The sequence below is a fragment of the Sebastes fasciatus genome, chromosome 16, assembly GCF_043250625.1.
Source record: "Sebastes fasciatus isolate fSebFas1 chromosome 16, fSebFas1.pri, whole genome shotgun sequence".
NCBI lineage: Eukaryota > Metazoa > Chordata > Actinopteri > Perciformes > Sebastidae > Sebastes > Sebastes fasciatus.
Genome location: NC_133810.1, coordinates 11493457 through 11510761, shown reverse-complemented (window position 1 = coordinate 11510761; position 17305 = coordinate 11493457). Strand labels below are relative to the sequence as shown.

General features: G+C 39.1%; 2 protein-coding genes across 5 annotated transcripts in view; both read right to left on the bottom strand.

Annotated features, from left to right (window-relative positions):
* gabra6b (gamma-aminobutyric acid type A receptor subunit alpha6b) overlaps positions 1–17305 on the bottom strand; it is a 277852-nt gene that overhangs the window by 50619 nt on the left and 209928 nt on the right. The gene's annotated exons all lie outside the window — the stretch shown is intronic.
* Positions 13083–17305, bottom strand: part of gabrg2 (gamma-aminobutyric acid type A receptor subunit gamma2) — a 67751-nt gene continuing 63528 nt past the window's right edge. For 2 of the 4 annotated variants that reach the window (XM_074611069.1, XM_074611067.1), the window contains one exon: positions 13083–16916. In XM_074611069.1, the coding sequence (XP_074467170.1) occupies positions 16635–16916 (282 nt within the window). In that variant the 3' untranslated portion in view covers positions 13083–16634. The remainder of the gene's footprint in view (positions 16917–17305) is intronic. The other 2 variants (XM_074611070.1, XM_074611068.1) reach the window with 1 other exon arrangement.

Sequence of the window (17305 nt, the reverse complement as noted above, 5' to 3'; positions counted from 1 at the left end):
ACAGATTTAGTCACAGTGAAGAAGTCAGTCACTGTGAGAGATTAGAGATTTAAACATCTCTACACCTGCAGCTTTCTCTCCCTGCTGGGCCAGCATGCTAAAAAGGAACAGAGTAGATGTGCAGGGTCCATGTTGCTGTGAGGGAGAGTAGGAAAGTGGGATTATTCACTACAAGAGAAGTTGAATGACTTTTAGTTTCCTCATACATTACCTTAATCTTTTAAATGTGAGTAAAGGCATAAATGACTTCTGACTGGACTATTGAAGGTCAAAATGCCACTGTATAACTTCTACAATGTCTTAGTATTTTCTAATGAATCTTGCCAGTTGATGATTAGCTCTAATGTGCCTGTTTTACAAAAATATTGGTTTTATGCATATGAAATAACTTGCTGATATCACATTATGTATATTACTTTCTTTATTGAACTCACGCTCATTAACAGATGTACTAACAGATACATAAACAATTGAAGGAAAAAAAAGAAAAGACAAAATAAAAATAATTGCATATACATTTCATAATGCCAGAGTTTATGTCATATACATCACATTATATTAATTTAATAATTTAAAAGTGGCTTTTTGGTTTTTAATATTGGGTATGATGGTGCTATATTGTTTGAATTCATTAATAAAATGCAGGAAAGTTGGCTTGGTTCCTTGGTGCGTTATTTAAAGTGCTTGCTATATTGAACAGTGTAACCACCTGGGGGTAAAAACTGTCTTTGAGGCGGCTGGTCCGAGCTCCGCAGGCGTTTTCCTGAGGAAAGGAATGAGAACAGACCATGAGCTGGGTAGCTGGTGTCACTGTGGTGTCATCAGCAAATTTCTCAATTCTGTTATTATATGTGGAAACACAGTCATATGTGAATAAACTGTAGAGTAAGGGACTAAAGCAACAACCCTGAGGTCTGCCTGTCAGAAAGTCACATACAGATGGAATTACAAAGACCAAGGTCCTTAAAAGGAATAGTTTGGGTGTTATGAAGCGTGGTTGTATGAGGTCCTTATCGATAGTCAGTGTATTACCTACAGTAGATGACGGTCGGCACGCCTCCAGCTTGGAGAAACAGACAGGAGTACTGACACTGGAGCAAAGAAATACAGTGCTGCGGACGGGAACGGCAGAAAAACTTATTTTAGCCACCTAAAAATATAAAATAATAATATCTGTTTAAGTGTACACTATATTTAGAATATTTTCACCGCTTTATCTTGCCGACAGCCCTCTGACGGGTAACTGAACTTAAACTTATCTATGCTCTCTCTAAAGCCAGCAGATGACAAAAACAGTATAGATATGTTTTACTTTCATTTCTATTCACCGTCAGAAAGGAGAAGGAAAGACGGCAAGATATAGTGAAGAAAATATTCTAAATTTAGCATACAGTTAAACGGATATTTTGGTGGCTAAAATAGTTTTTCTGCCATCCCCGTCCACAGCACTGTATTGCTTTGCTCTAGTGCTCCTGTCTGTTTCTTGATGCTGCAGACGTGCCAACCGTCATCCACTGGTAATACATTGACTATGGATAAGTACCTCATACAAACCCACTTCAAAATACTCAAACTATCCCTTTAAGCTTTAACACCAATTTAGATGGTACAATGGTATTAAATACAGACCTGTAGTAGACATCTTGTAGGTCTGGTAGTGGCTGCGGAGTTTCCATTTGAAGAAGAAGAAGAAGAAGTTGAGGTTACAACCTCAATGATGAGGTTTCTTGTTGGCAGCTCCCACTCGACCCACAACTTCATGAGGTCACGCAGCACCTTCGGTGACTCTATGGAAGAGAAAATGATGTGCATGTGACACCTAAAATACATTTCATTAAATCGCATACTCCATGCATAGATTCATATCTGTACCCCAAATTGTGCGCATCTTATTTAGCATCAGAACTGCTGTGCTACACTTGCTCCTTTTGTCCATTCTTAGCAGTCCTAGCACCCAACCAACTAGGTGCAAAGTGAGATGAGAAATGCAATACAAGAGAAAAGAAGAGGAGCGTTACCTTCCTTTATGATTTCCTGAAAGACCCAGTGATGGAAGTGACTTTCTCCAATGGAACCGGGTGGTCTTCGTCCTCATCGCTGTCACATTTGGGTTGTGGCCGGTGAATGTTCTGGATCACGGTCTACAGGGAAGATTTAAACTTTTGTTATATACTGCAGAATGATCTTAAAGTCATACATCACAACCATAAACATACCGGTAATTCAAAATGAAGAGAACTATTGATAGTTTTTTTTCGTCAAGAAAAATGCTGCAGTGACCGTTACACCTGTCCCTGAACTGCCCAGACCGACTTCAACGGCGGACGCAACCTTTCCACCACCTGTCTCCCAGGTCCAGAAAAATTGTCACTGTTGGGCTTCAGACTAAGACAATTACAGAGACAAGGAGGGCCGCCGTGCTCGCAGTGACTGTGCGTCTTTGAGAGAGACAGAGAGGGGGGAAGAGACGGTGGACAAATGCAATGTTTCGGTAAGATAATAATAATAATTGAATGTCAACGTTGTGAATGAAGCTTCAAACTATTCGGCAGCCCTTCAAGCCACACAACACTATTTTGAATTTGACAGACGCCGGATTCGGACCAATTGTAATTTCACATTTTAATAAATAGAGCACTACATTTGAAGACATCATGATCATGTTATAATTTACCATCGCCCACTACTCATTTTTACTGAGCAGAGCTTGAACGCACCAGCAGTTTTTCAGCTTCGTGCTGTCTGCAGACAAGGTGGTAACTGATTATCCTGAGCAGCATCATAGGAATCAATTACAATAAAAGTGTCTGATTAAGTTAGTTGTTCCAAATATTTTTAAGGTTGTTGCGCCACAGCTTATTTTGGACTTCCAGTTGTGACAAATTTCAGCTTTATGTCTTCTTCACTAACACTGAATAACTTCCACACCAACGACATGCTGAAAACCGCCCGGCTTCGATCGGCTGCTGGTTGACGGAGCATCTCTAGCTGTTAGTTTAGGAAGCGCTTGATTTATGCAACAGAGTTTTCTATGAGCGGAGCACGTATTATAAACATCACTGACGCAGTCGATCATGTTCATTTAATTGTGGGAAGCCAAAAATCATGATTACGATTAAAATTGTGAGATGACGAAACACATGTAGCATTAGTGTACTACGTTACTCACCAAACCAATTGTTTCACGATGGTCAGTATCAGGACAGTCCTGCAGGGTCAGAGCTGATGCTGCAGTGTCTGTGCTCCCACCAGTCAGCTGAGTCACCGCATTATCTGAGTCCTGAGTCCGGCCATCTCAAACAGGTTGCTCTCCCGCAGCACAGCAGCTGCAGAGGGAACCTGATGTTCTTTTTCCCCTTCAAAGGTGTTGTAAGAGCTGCTGAGCCTTAATAAAAAAAGGAGAAAATGTATTAAACACCATGTAATGACATCACATCAATGTAGGTCAAGCAATAATGAGCAATCTGTTTCAAAACATGCATGAGCACAGTAACTTTCACAAGTATAATTTTTTGTCTGCCACTCAGAAATTGTATTTGCCACCTTTGAAAATCGATGCACTAAATGAAGGAATAACATTTTAGATCTGATCTAATCTCTCAAACTAGCACGACATAGGCACCAGTGGATTCCTTAGGTTTTCTAGTGTCAAATGATATCAGTACCTTCACTCTAGCTTTACTAACTAACTGAACCTGCTGCAGCCTCTGAAAGACAGTAAAGTCGGTCGGGTCTCAGAGGGTTAACAGCACATAATGATACTCTAATTAGGCGTGGCACTCTTTACACAAGTTCTTCAGCTCACTCAGAACATGTTTTTACCTTCTATCTTTTACCTGAATTAGTCAAAACTTCTTACCTGTCCCTACATGGGCTTGCATGAGATGGGAGGACATCGAGTGGGTACGATACAAGACAGTTTGGGCAAACCTGCAAAAAAACAAATGTCAATACTTTTAAAACAGATATTTTCCTTGAGTCCTGCAGACTTAGTCACTTGACATCAAAATTAAATCTGCCTTCTATTTTGTTGGAGGACATGAATTGACTGTATGTAAGACATCCAAACCAACCTGCACCTGCAACTGAGCTGCTTCTATCGCTGTGATATACATAAACACGTATGCCATGAAATCACATTTGAAGCCAGCCAACCATTCATCTATATGGTATAATCTGAAATTAATGCACGTTTCCCTGAGGCTTCCTTGACCGAGCTGAGACCTTATACAACCTGAGATGGTGAAGACTTCAGCCCAAGTAACAACTTCACTTCCACCTCATACTTCAGATATGATGAATGTTTAATGATCCCTGAGGGGAAACTAGCTCAACTGCATCAGCAAATAGCAACAGGGTACAGCAATGAAATGTAGAGTAAAATGGATGGAGAGATGATGATGAGACGTCTGCTGTAGGGAAGGCTTTTTGATCTCACTTCCTAAAAAGTTTACATTTTGGATAACGGCACTATATACAGAAAATGTGCCATACTGTGTGCTAAAGAAAATATCTAAAGCAAAGTAGTTTCCACATACCGTGCATTGCTCGCATTCCAACTTCCCTAAGGCTGTTTGGGAAGAGTTGTTTAGTCTTGTGACTGCTGGCAAAAGTGTGATACGGAAGTTGCGCCTTGGAGGGATGAGAGGAGCGATGAAGGTGATAACTTTAGAGGGTGTGGGAGTTGGGTATTTCTGCTCAGGATGCAGCACAGTCCTTGTTCTCACCTCTGTTGGTGTCTGCAGGGTGCCAAGCTCAGCCCAATGGCAAATCCATAGTTTCCCACTACAGCAAAAATAAGACCAGCCATTACAAATAAGTATACACATGGCCTCCCGTCTCCTAAACTTAGTAAACTGTACCATGACTTAATATTAATAACTTAAAAAAAAATGAAACAAACCAAATAATACAATCTGGTTGAACAGTAGATGTACACCCTCAAGGCTTAAGAAATGCCAGTGCGCCACTTGAGTTTTCTGCACCATGTATTGATGCCGTATGATAAATTATAACCTAATCACATGCTTTTTCCTGATTTGTCCTGTTGTGTTTATCCCAGCCTCTCTCTGTGCATCTACTTAAGAAGTGTATAAATGTTTGCTGTAAGCAGATGTAAATTCTGCTGAGGATGTCAAATTTGCTAAGAGAGAACTGCTTGAGTTTTGCCAAGAGGTGTATCAGCCGGGATTTTATCCTCATGGCTGTAAGTGACCAGCTGTACATGACCTTGTTTTTTAGCTGTTGGGTGTTTTTCACAAGCGCCCTAAATGTAAAATGTTGTGCTTAAATTTTTTTTCCACATGAAATATACACCATCAGTGTAAAAAGAAACAACATAGGGCTACAAATTTAATTTATGATTTAATGTCTCATCAACTGTACATGCATTAACATCTCATATTTTACAGTTGGACTTCACAATGGCATTATTTTTTTCTAGGGCTGTCGCGTTAACTTTGACAGCCCTATTTGTTTCTTTTATCTAAATTAAAATAAATCTGTGAATCAAACCCAGACACATTTCCAGGAAGGTCAGATTAAAATCAAGCAGTAACTTTACTGAAGGACTACGGGAAGCCTCGAGTGTGCAGCTCTAAGCATCACGGGTCATTGAGCTTAAGTTGCACATAAAGCCTGTGCTTTATGGTGCTTTCGCTTCCTGGCCAATGTACCTTGTCTTCAAAAATACATTGTTCAAGGGTGTCATACTGTGTTAGATCGTTGCTCTTACATTGAAAAGAAGAGCATATAAAACTTTTTATGTCAGATTTGTGTTCTGCAAATGGTAAAAAAAAGAGGAAGTGCCTCTGGTAATTCTTACTCTCAAACACATTTGGGTTTTTTTCATCCTAAAGAAAAAATAGCTTGAAAAAAGGTAGCACAAAGAGAGATGAAAATTACAAATGACAGTGCAATGCATGAATGAAAGTGCAGGGTTGCGGTTACCATGTTATAAATTATAAGCAATGAAAAATAAATAGAATTATTTACAGAAACATGCATCAATGACAATATTACTTTGAAATGGTGCATGGTCATTAAACATTAGAAAACCTACATACATAGATGGACATTGGTGATCACTCCCACTAGCCCTCAGTATTAACACCAGGGGCATAGTCTAAATTAATGTGAAAGGTCAAATTATTTTATGGCTGACATTTTACAACGTGCATGATTGATTGAACACTTCAAAAGTCACTAAATGTCATCTCTAATGAAGTCTGTGGGATATTGATGGAACGGTGGTATCTTCAGTATCATGACTTTTTTAAACATTTTTAAAAGAGGTCCCTGCCATAGGCGTTACAGAAATCTAATTTCCTATGGGTAATGTTTATATGATTGGTGTAAAAGTCAATCAATGGAGATGACTGATTTTGTAAAATGCACTTTAAAGAAGGTTTATTAAAGGGATTCTACATTTTAAAATGCAAAGTCGTACAGCTAGACCATATCATGTTAATTGACAGTTGGTCCGCTGAGCTATATCTGTCCCTTCACTTGAACTCTTAATTCCCATATGCCTCGAGTCAGTGTTCCATTCGTCCATGATTTGTCATTTGGCTGAGATGTCTCTATGATCTCGTTACAGAGCTGACTGTATATCCACTGCAGGTTAACAACATCTCACCCTTACTTGTCATGTATGTGTTCACACAATATTTTACTTGCGCTGTTGCACCTAGCGTTACTAAGCAACCAAAACCTGCGTGCTGCGATAACGATAAAAGATACAGTTGCGGTAATTTAGCATTAAGCCTCACTAAATAAATTAAACAAAGTCAAAACAAAAAATGGATTTCCAGCACCATAAATCCCTTGCAGTACTGTTCCATTTGTCTGTGTAAAATAATCTTAAATTTGGCTGAGGTTGACCTTTCAACTGGATGTTGTGACGTCCTTGGAGGGAAAGGTGAAGCAAGTCCTTTGCAGCTGATAGTTTGCGATAAAATGTCATGATAAAAGTCATAGTATAGTATATCATAAAAAAAGTCCAAGTATTGTTACGTGTCATTCTGTGTTCTGTTGTCTAGCTTGTGTGTCTGAGTGTCTTTGTGTTCTAGGTGCAGCTCCCTGATTATAAATTGATAACACCTGTGTGAAGATGTTGAATGGCTTTTCATAGGTGGCTCCTTACTCTGCCCAAATTCTCTCTTAACTCCCTGACACAAGACACATCTTTTTGTCAGTGCCATAGTATTGTATGTCATAAAAATGTGATAAAAATGTCATAGTAGTTTTTTGACATACTATACTATGACTTTTTTATTTTTTCAACATACTATACTATGATTTTTGTTGACTTTTTTCCACAAACTATACAATGACTTTTCCAAAATACTATAACTTTTTTTAGTTTTTCAACATACTATCCTATGACTTTTTTTCAACATACTACATGACTGTTTTTTGACATAATACATTGACTTTTTAAAAATATTTCAACAAAATGCACTGACTTTTTTTTGACATACTATACTATGATTTTTTAATTATTTCGACATACTAAAAAAAAAATTTTTTTTTTTTATTAAATACTGTTTTTTGTTTTTTTTCTCGACATACTATACTATGAATTTTTTCGACATGCTTTACAATTACTTTTTTCAACATACTATGATATTTTTTCAACATACTATAACTTTTTTTGACATACAGTAATATGACTTTTTCGATATACTATGACAATTCTATTTGTTAGACATAGTTTACTATAACTTTTCTTCGACATACTGTACTTTGACTTTTTTTATTGTTTTGACATACCATGCTATGACTTTTTTTCAACATACTATAGTATGACGTTTTTATTGTTTAGACATTCCAAAACAACATACTTTCCTATGACTTTTTTCGACATACTTTACTATGGCTATTTATTGACATACTATACTATGACATTTATTTCGACATACTATGAAATTTTTTTTCGTCGACATACTATACTATTACTTTTCCATTTTTTCAACATACTTTTGTGACGACCCCTCCACTCAACTCTGTGTCCCGGTGTCTTTTTGCTGGTTCTTCTTTGTTTTGCAGGGCACAGGGTCGTCAGGCTGATCAGCCACACCTGGACTGGGTGTGGTGGGGATATAAAAGCTCCCTACCTTCTGACAGATGTGCCTCTTCCCTGGCTGGCACAGCTGTTTTGGTTTTATTTGCTGCAGACATTTTCACACACCCACAAATGCCTTCATTACTGACCAAAAAATGGAGTAAAGACAGTTAAACAAAAATGCTACCCACTCCTATCAAACCTGGGCTGGTATATAAATTGACAAATTTCAATACCTGTCACACGGTGTGTCCTTGCTGGAGTCTGGCTGGAAGTGGAGAGAAAACAGCCTTTTAAACCTCTCACTTGAAGGCTGGAACCAATCCGCTCCCTGGCACCACCTTCACACTCACACAAAATCAATCATCCACTCAGCCAATCAACCAATCTCACCTGCAGCCAATCAACCAATCTGCCTTGCAGTCCATCAGACACAGGCACCATAGCAGAGAGCGAAAAGAGATCCACACAGACACAGAGCACATTAGAGCACATACACAAATAGGCAACAGAGATAAATGTTCATACAACCTCAAGGTCGTAACAATAGTAAATCGGCAAAAAAAACGCTTTCCTACATGGGCCCCTGAGCAGGTGCACCGATTGCACCATCAATATTTACGCCATTGGTGGTGGCATCAACAATAATACATTCAATTTGTATAGTGCTTTTCAAGAACTCAGAATCACTTTACACTAAGGAGGGGTGGTGAGACAAACAGGCTGAGGTGGATCTGAGGGACAGAGAGGGTTGGCAGAGGGAGAGGAGGTCTGTGAGGTATAGGGGGGGGCTAGTTGGTGAAGGGCTTTGTAGGTGAAGACCTGGGCTGCATGCCAAAGCTCTTAATTGCATCCCTGTTTCCCTCACTTGCGTCTCATCCTTGCGTCTTAGTCCCTCCCACCAGGGAAGCATGGAGAGACGCAAGGAAACCATGCGAGGAGAGAGGAAACGAGGAAATACGATTTAAGCAACATGGGACGGTCGTTTCCTCTGAAGCGTCACGTGAAGCGACATCCGTTTCTGATGACAGCAGCAGCTGATCACATCTGGATCAGCTGTCAGTCAGCTTTAACAGCTGTTTGTGTCTGAACTGTACTAATACTAATAAAGACAAGTGCAAGCTGCAGCCTGTATTTCTACTGTGGACTGCTTAGAGGCTCAGGAACCATCTCTACTGGCACAATAACTTTATATTATTTATTCATTATTAGCGTCTGTAGTTATTGATATTCTGATTGTGAGTTAATTATTTCATAACCCAGAATATGACTGGTGTTTTTTGAACACTGGACATTATTTATTAGGCTAAAGGGAAAATGTAAATGATGTAACTCATATCAAACCCGACGTTCAGGAATCATCAGCCTCATGTGACTGAATGGAAATGATGATAAATGATGTAAAAGGTGTTTGTTGCTGACAGACAGACACTCTCTTTTTCACTCTGACTTTAATAGTTTCATTAATAAAAGTTAACGGGGGAAATAACATATCATGAAAAGAAAAATCATTCTAATGAATGCAGAGTCAAGTTTGTCAGGTATTATAAACCCCTCTGACTGTCAGGCTGCTTCACTGACGGTGTGTGAAGCAGAGCTACTGCAGGTCCTTCTGCTGCTGCTCACAGCTACAGTTAACACAGATTATAACTAGATGGTGAATCAGAAGACAACTAAACTATAAAACGTTTAATATGTGATCTGTTTTTACTCCGGTATAAAACTCCAGTGATGTTGAGAGGTAAAGTTATTAGATCAGTCTGATCGGCAGCAGCGTCCAATCAGTAACTGATATCCAATAAGGGGGCGTGTCGGTCGGCAAAAGACTTCCGTGGAGGATATACTGGTGTATCCTCGCTCATCGCTCCTCCGGCAAGCCTCCTCGATCCTCGATCCTCGCTCCTCGATGCACAAATAAGGGCTTTGGAACAGTCTTCAAAATGGCGCACCAGAACAACTTCCGGTTCAAGCGAGGATCGAGGAGCGAGGAAATGAAAATTAAGAGCTTTGGAACGCAGCCCAGGATTTTGCAGTTGATCCGGAAACAGGAAGCCAGTGGGGATCTTTTGGGGCAATTTGGGGTTAAGTATCCTACTCAAGGAGACTTTGTCATGTGGATCGAACCGCCGACCTTCCGATTGGTGGTGCGACCCGCTCTACCTCTGAGCCACAGCCGCCCCAGAAACATTATGCAGAACATTATGATGCCGCAGTGAAGGTGACCTTTGACCTTTTGGATTTAAAATGTCATCACTTCATAATTTTATCGTATTGGACATTTGTGTGAAATTTTGTCATAATTAGCGTACAAACTCTTGAGTTATGGCCAAAAACATGTTTTGTGAGGTCACAGTGACCTTTGACCATCAAATTCTAATCAGTTCATCCTCGAGTCCAAGTGGACGTTTGTGCCAAATTTTGAGAAATTCCCTAAAGGCGTTCCTGAGATATCACGTTCATGAGAATGGGACGGAATGCATGGACGACCCGAAAACATTATGCACTGCAGTCGCCGGCGCAGAGGCATGAAAATGGGAGTCGGTATATTCATATTCTGGATATCTCACTGTGCACAGTGATGAAAGCATGAGGGTGAAGTCCTAAAAAGTGAGCCATGTGCAGACTACATTATTCATGCAGGACTCCCTGCACTCCCAGCTCTGTACTCGCTGAAGAGCCTGCACCTCAGCTGATGAAAGGGCTGTGACGGCACGGTGCTGTGGTACATTGCAGACGGTTGTGTAATAATCAGAGGGATTCACATGGCTGTCCTTTGCAGCTGCCACACTGCCCAGTGGAGGGAGAGGTGCCAGCGCAGGGTTCCATCAGCCAACTGCCGCTCTGTTTCAAGTGCACTTTCCTGGAAGGAAGAGAGTCACTGGACGAGACTAGAACAGGCTGTGCTATTCCTCCGTAAAAACTGTCCTATTAAATGAAAACATTCTTCTGGTAGAGTAAGCCATGCCTAAACTAATGTCCTTAGCTGTTTCCCTAAAAGCAGGTTAGTACTAAAATTACTTTTGTTTATGCATATATCAGATTACTCAGTGACACATGGTTTGCAGTTATGCTTCATAAGTTGGCAATAAAAATGCACACAAGTGTGATTATTACACTGTAGGTTCAATACATATTGCTGTTCCATATAACATCCACCATCTGCTTCCTCAAAACCGGTGGTGGCTGTATGGATGCTGGTTACCTCAGCCTCAGAAAAAGTTTCAATGTCGACAGCTCATCAAGATGAGTGACAAGTGCTGAAGTGTAAATTTGGCCAACTGACGCAGGGGAGGGCGGGACTATTAAATGTGTTTTGCTTCCACAAGGGGGAAAATAATGATTTCCATCAATCCTGACTGGACAATTTGCAGACGAAGCTTTTTAAAATGCCTCAATGTCAGTTGCAATTTGCAACATGTAATTAAAGTGACTCCTTGACGGTTTATCAAATGACAATAAAACTGGATAAATGTGTTTATCGCAGTCTACTTTAATTACAACTTGTTCAAACACCTGACTGGATCAAATTAAAGAGGACCCATTACACTTATTTCCAGGTGCCTACTTGTATTGTGAGTTTCTACTAGAACATGTTTACATGATTTAATGTTCAAAAGATTATATATTTTTTCTCATACCGGCTGTGCTGCAGCACCTCTTTTCACCCTTTGTCTGAAATGCTCCGTTGGAGCTCTGGCCCCGCCCTCTCGAAAAGCCCAGTGTGCTCTGTTTGGTCAGCTGGCCCGCTGTTGTGATTGGTTAACCAAACCAAACTCATCGGACTCGGCTTCAGCTCGGCTCTAACTGGCTTAGTTTGAGTTTGTGCCAAACTAGCCGCTAGGCAAAGTGTGTTACTTGGTGACATCACCACTTTACAGAAGAAGCAAAGCGTTTGAGGCAGTTCAGGAGCAGTGTTTCTGTGGGGGAGAGCAACTCCCGTTGGTGTGGACTTTGGGCTTTGTAACTTTGCAGAACCTTTATATGCACAAAAAACTATATAACACACTAAAGGAAAGGGGAAAAGCACAAAACCATATTAGGTCCTCTTTAACTAATGTGTCCTTACCAGTACTGTTCTGACCGAAGAGGAGGACTTTTGTTTTAGTATATCACAAGTTATTTGCCTTTCGGAAGTCAGTGATTACTGTACTTTACTACTTATTACTACATTGTGGTGCTTATACAATTATGTAGCTCCAAAATTATAGCTTCTATACTTTTAATATTCTATCTATCGTCTATTAGCATCAACCTCTCACACACTGCAGTGCTAGACTCTTGACAGGTTGATATGATCAACCTCCGTCTATGGCTCGAACTCCTGAATTGCCGGTCAAACCAATTAAGAATTACCTGGTAGCAAACAGTTAGTTTGTTAAATTTAAGACCGTCTGTCACATTTTTTTTTCCCCCAATTAGCTGAAATGTATAGTCACATTGCTCCACAATCAGCCGGTTTTGCCCACAAACTGTGATGTTTTAGTCTAATTGTGCAGGAGATGTGTGCTGCGAAGCAATCTGAGCTCCTGACAAGTTGTCAAAAAAGTGGTGGAAAGGAACATTTTCAACATCGCTGCTAAACTTCTCACATTGTTTCCTTTAAATAACTGTGCTAGACCCGAAGAGGGAAAATTATGCAATATTTCACATAAAAAAAAACAACATTAATCATCTCATGACTCTTCATGACCCCCAGGTTGGGAGCCACATGACAAATGTAAAATAGTTCAAACAAATTCCACCTCGACCAGTAAAACAAAAGAGTAAAATGCTGCTTACACATTGATGAATCAGTAACAATCTCATAATCATATATATATAATAAGAATATAGCACTTCAAGGAGATAATGCTGATAATACTTCTACCTAAGCATGACTTTGAATGCAGGACTTGCTTGTCTGTGCATAATGTCCCATATCTGTAACAATATAGAATGACAATATTACTACCACAACAACTAACAATAGTACACATACGTTAATACATAATAATGATGAACCTATGCACACAGATAAATGCAACCATTTTATTGTAAAATTCCACAGCTATGTGCAATTCCCTTATGAAAAGGTTTTTTTTTCAGTACATGTATAGTATATTATGCAGACCCTAACAGAATTGATCAGTGCCCCTTTTATACAATACTCAAATATACATAGATGGCAAACAACTAACATAATGTATGTATGAGGATCATATGAAATTTATTTTGTTCTTGGATACCTTTGAGCTCTGTAATTCCAGTGCGTATTATTTTGTTTTCTGCAGCTTGACAAAATACATAACAATAGAAAATATCTACATGTGCGGTTCACATTTGTGTCTCACTTGTGGGTCCCAAAATAAAGAAAATTGTCAAAAATAGGTACAGTGTAATAAAAGTCCATGTCAATGCAGGCAAAGGACTGAGACCAGATGAAACCAATGATCGAATAAGTCCTGATTCTGAAACATATCCAACATGCACACTACTGAATACAAACAATATCTTCCATACACCTTTATAGCTCTGCATTTACAGTAGAGTGCACAAAAAATATAATCAACAAGCTTTTACCGTCATGGAAAAAAATAAAATACCATAAAGGATGTTTGTTTTTTTGCACCGCTGTTGTTCACAAGACATGCTCGGTTATTTACAAACCCAGCGTACTGATAAAGTCAGATTCAGTCTGAATCAGAAATGTCTTCCTGTTCACCCTGATACAATGATTTGTTTTCGTTGGTCTGGTCTACATTCGAACAATTGTCCTCATGCTATTGGTTCTGTACCAAAACACAAAAACGAACAAAGAAATATACAAAAAAAAAAATGTCTGAGGGAATATCGGTGTGGCCAACTTTTGCTGCATAGCATTTCCTACAAGAAAACACTCACTTTTAGCATATGTTTTTTTCTTCAAGGCAGTAAAAGTGGATTCACAAATGATATAATAGTTTGATATTCTCTATTGCATGTGTGTCAGTTTGGCACTTTATAAGATGCGATCACTCTTTTACACTTCTTTGAACTACAGAACACTGATGATGACCGGTCTAAAATGCTATTTGACACACGTACGTCCCTAAAGATGCGAGAGATAGAGTATGTGCTACACTGAAGACAGACGACTAAGTGGCAGCTTCGGAACACAACAGGACCACCATTAAAATACAAAAGGGAAAGAACTTCAGGAAATATGAGATAATCTGGTAAATGCATATGCTAGTATCATCACTAATGCTTTATTAAAGATGGAAATATCAAGACCAATGAAATCCCTTGTGGAGGTGGAAAAAGGTGGAGATAATCAATAGTCACTTAGACAAGCAAATGTTCTTCTTCTGGTGGCTTGGGAACTGTTTTTTCTGTTTTTTTTCTTCCCCCCTGAAAATATTCAAGTCTACTACTCAGAAGCTGCACAACAGGTAATGTTGCAACTCACTAATTCAACAGATATAACAGTTTTGACAGGCCTTTGTGAGAGTAGTGTACATCGATCACAACATAGAAAACACAAGATAAATAAGCTCAAGCTCCATTGACACATCAAACAAAAATGTATCTTTGATATAAATGACAGCATTCTGTGTTTCTTTTTCAGGGGCTATATGGACATAAAATATTTTTTTTTCAATAAAATAAATAAATAAATACCATTAATGAATAAATAAATAAATACCCCATTACCCCCAAAGTATTCTACATGGTCAGTCCAGCATAATACAATAAGTCTAATATACTGTATGATGATATACTGTAACAATGCTGAAATTACAAAATATATACCCTTTTACAAAATCCCAAGGGCTCAACTAGTGTATTCTTCCGTTCAGAATTTATGTACATAAACAATGTGATTTACACCCATCCCTTGTGAGTTTTACAAATCCTACTGAAGCACTGTCTCCATTTGTTGCATACCGGTGTCTATCAAAATTGTAATCTGTAAGGGGGTTGTAAATTCATGTGCGTTACATGTTATCATACACAACATTTACAATTCAGATGCTTTCGCTGTGTTCTCCGCTCTCTTCACACATTATGCCATTCAAAGCTAATTTTTAATGGAAAAAAAGTCAAAACAAATTAAAGATAAGAATGAAATTCCGCCCAGCCAGTGAACCAATTTCCTCACAATGTAATAATTTATATTCCCAATGTGTTTCTCCTTGAAGAGACAGAAAGTGAGATGCTTGATAATAAGGCCTACACATCTCTTCTCGACACAAGCAGATGCTTTTGAATGAAGCTCTTAAGTTTATTTAATATCAGTTGTTTGTTTTGTTGCTCATCTTAGAAGAATGACACATAGGATGAACCCTGTCCCACTGCAGGGATTTCAAAATACCCAAAAGCTGTCTGTATTGACATTCACATTAAAGTGTAGATTAGTTTGAATTCCTCTGTTTGAAACTCGCCCGCTGGTTACGCCGTTGAAGTGATCGCTCTGCTAATGTAAAGGGCAAAAAAGTGATTCATTTTTATAAGAAAACCTAACTTGTTTTAGTACGGTTTCTCTTGTAAAAGCTTGCATAACCAAAATACAACAGCAGTGTGTCATTATGCAAATGCACACTTTTAACAGCAAATGGAGGAGAGGATGAGAGGTCAGTGTTGTCTATACTGTAAGCTAATAACTGTGAGGAAAATGATTAAACCAGTTATCTGGCCTGAAATTCCGGGCCGATCCTCCCACCTGTATGCAAAGATGATTTCCTCAACTTAAAAAGAATAAACCGGGCACATTTTTATCATTTCATTTTCCAATTTTCCTAGAAAATAGTATAATTAAATCTTGAATGCTAATCAACAGTGCAGTTTTTTTTTTAAATGTTTCCATAGCCAACAATAGAAGACCATAAAAGATGTTAATTTTTGGCCTGAAAGGTGCATGCAATAAATGTAAACCACTATGTAATAGTAAAATATATACAGTGTCTGTACAGTTTGTCCATAAACAGCATCATCTCTCTCCGACCACACATGAAAAATGCAATGTTTAGTTGTGCCAAAACTTAAAGCTAAATAAAAAATAAATTAGCATCACTGTCTAACACAGCTCTGTTAAAGTGCTTCAGATTGTGTGTTTTAGTATGTTAAGTGAAAAATACAAATGAAAACAAAATAATAAGACATAATTAATGTCATTTAGATATTTCTGTTAGGGGTTTGCTGTGATCTGAATTGCTATATATTTGAATTGCTTGTCTAAAAATAAAGTAATTAGGAAAAATCCCTTTGAGAAGAAATGGAGAGGAAATTCAAAATAAAAAGTCCAAAACTAAATCATGAAAACAAAACTTATGATTCCTCTTAATTGCTCACACAATCAATGTTCTCAAAACACATCTGCAAACCTCCTCATACTGGTTAAATGTAGTGCTACAACATTTGCAATGTCTGTCAAAGTTATCAAATAGAATTACTAAAATTCAAAAGATTAAAACTAAGGGATTAAAGGAAATTCTTTAAATCGAATCGGTGGGTATTTCAGTGGGTCCCCTCCTTCTAAATGTCCCTTGCTGGCACAGAGCAGATGTAGAATGTAATGAGCTGTATGATGAGGCTGGGTACACACCCAGGCCTAGAGATAGAGATAGGAGACCCAGTAGACCAGGTTGAAGAGACCAAACGCAGTGGGGAAGAAGATGCGCGCATAAGAGTCTAACCTCTGGATGCGGATGTGCAACCTGCCGTGCCGCCAGGCTCCGGAGCGGCAGTCTTCGAAACAGCAGAAGAAGCTGGTGCAGTCCTTCCCGTCCAGACACTCGTAACCGTACTCTTCGTCTCGCTCCTGCATGTGCGTGGCGTTGTTCATCTGAATGGCTGTGGCCGAGCGTGGACGGATGTCTACTGTGGGTGTCTGCTTTTAACAGGACAAAATGACACAGTTAGCTGTCAGAGCCCCTCCAGGGTGCCGCAATCAAGACCTCACTGACATAACAGGGGACCTAATTTGAGCTGCCATTTCCTGTCTCCCGCTTCAATTTATGTCATTAGTCGGCAAAATGTAATTTGCACCTTCAATTTTGCAAATGGACCCTTTCAATGTCACAAAAATACAAATTGAGCCATAACTACCACCTGTAGTTGTAATTATTGAGGCTTACGGTGACAAAGGGGTCAGTCGTCCCGGTGGAACGCATGATGCAAATTACACCTTTGTGCTGGGGAATAACTGGCAGGCTGAGGTAGTCATAATATTTATAGTACAGTAGTCCATATTGCTTTATTTAGCAGCTATATAAAGCTACT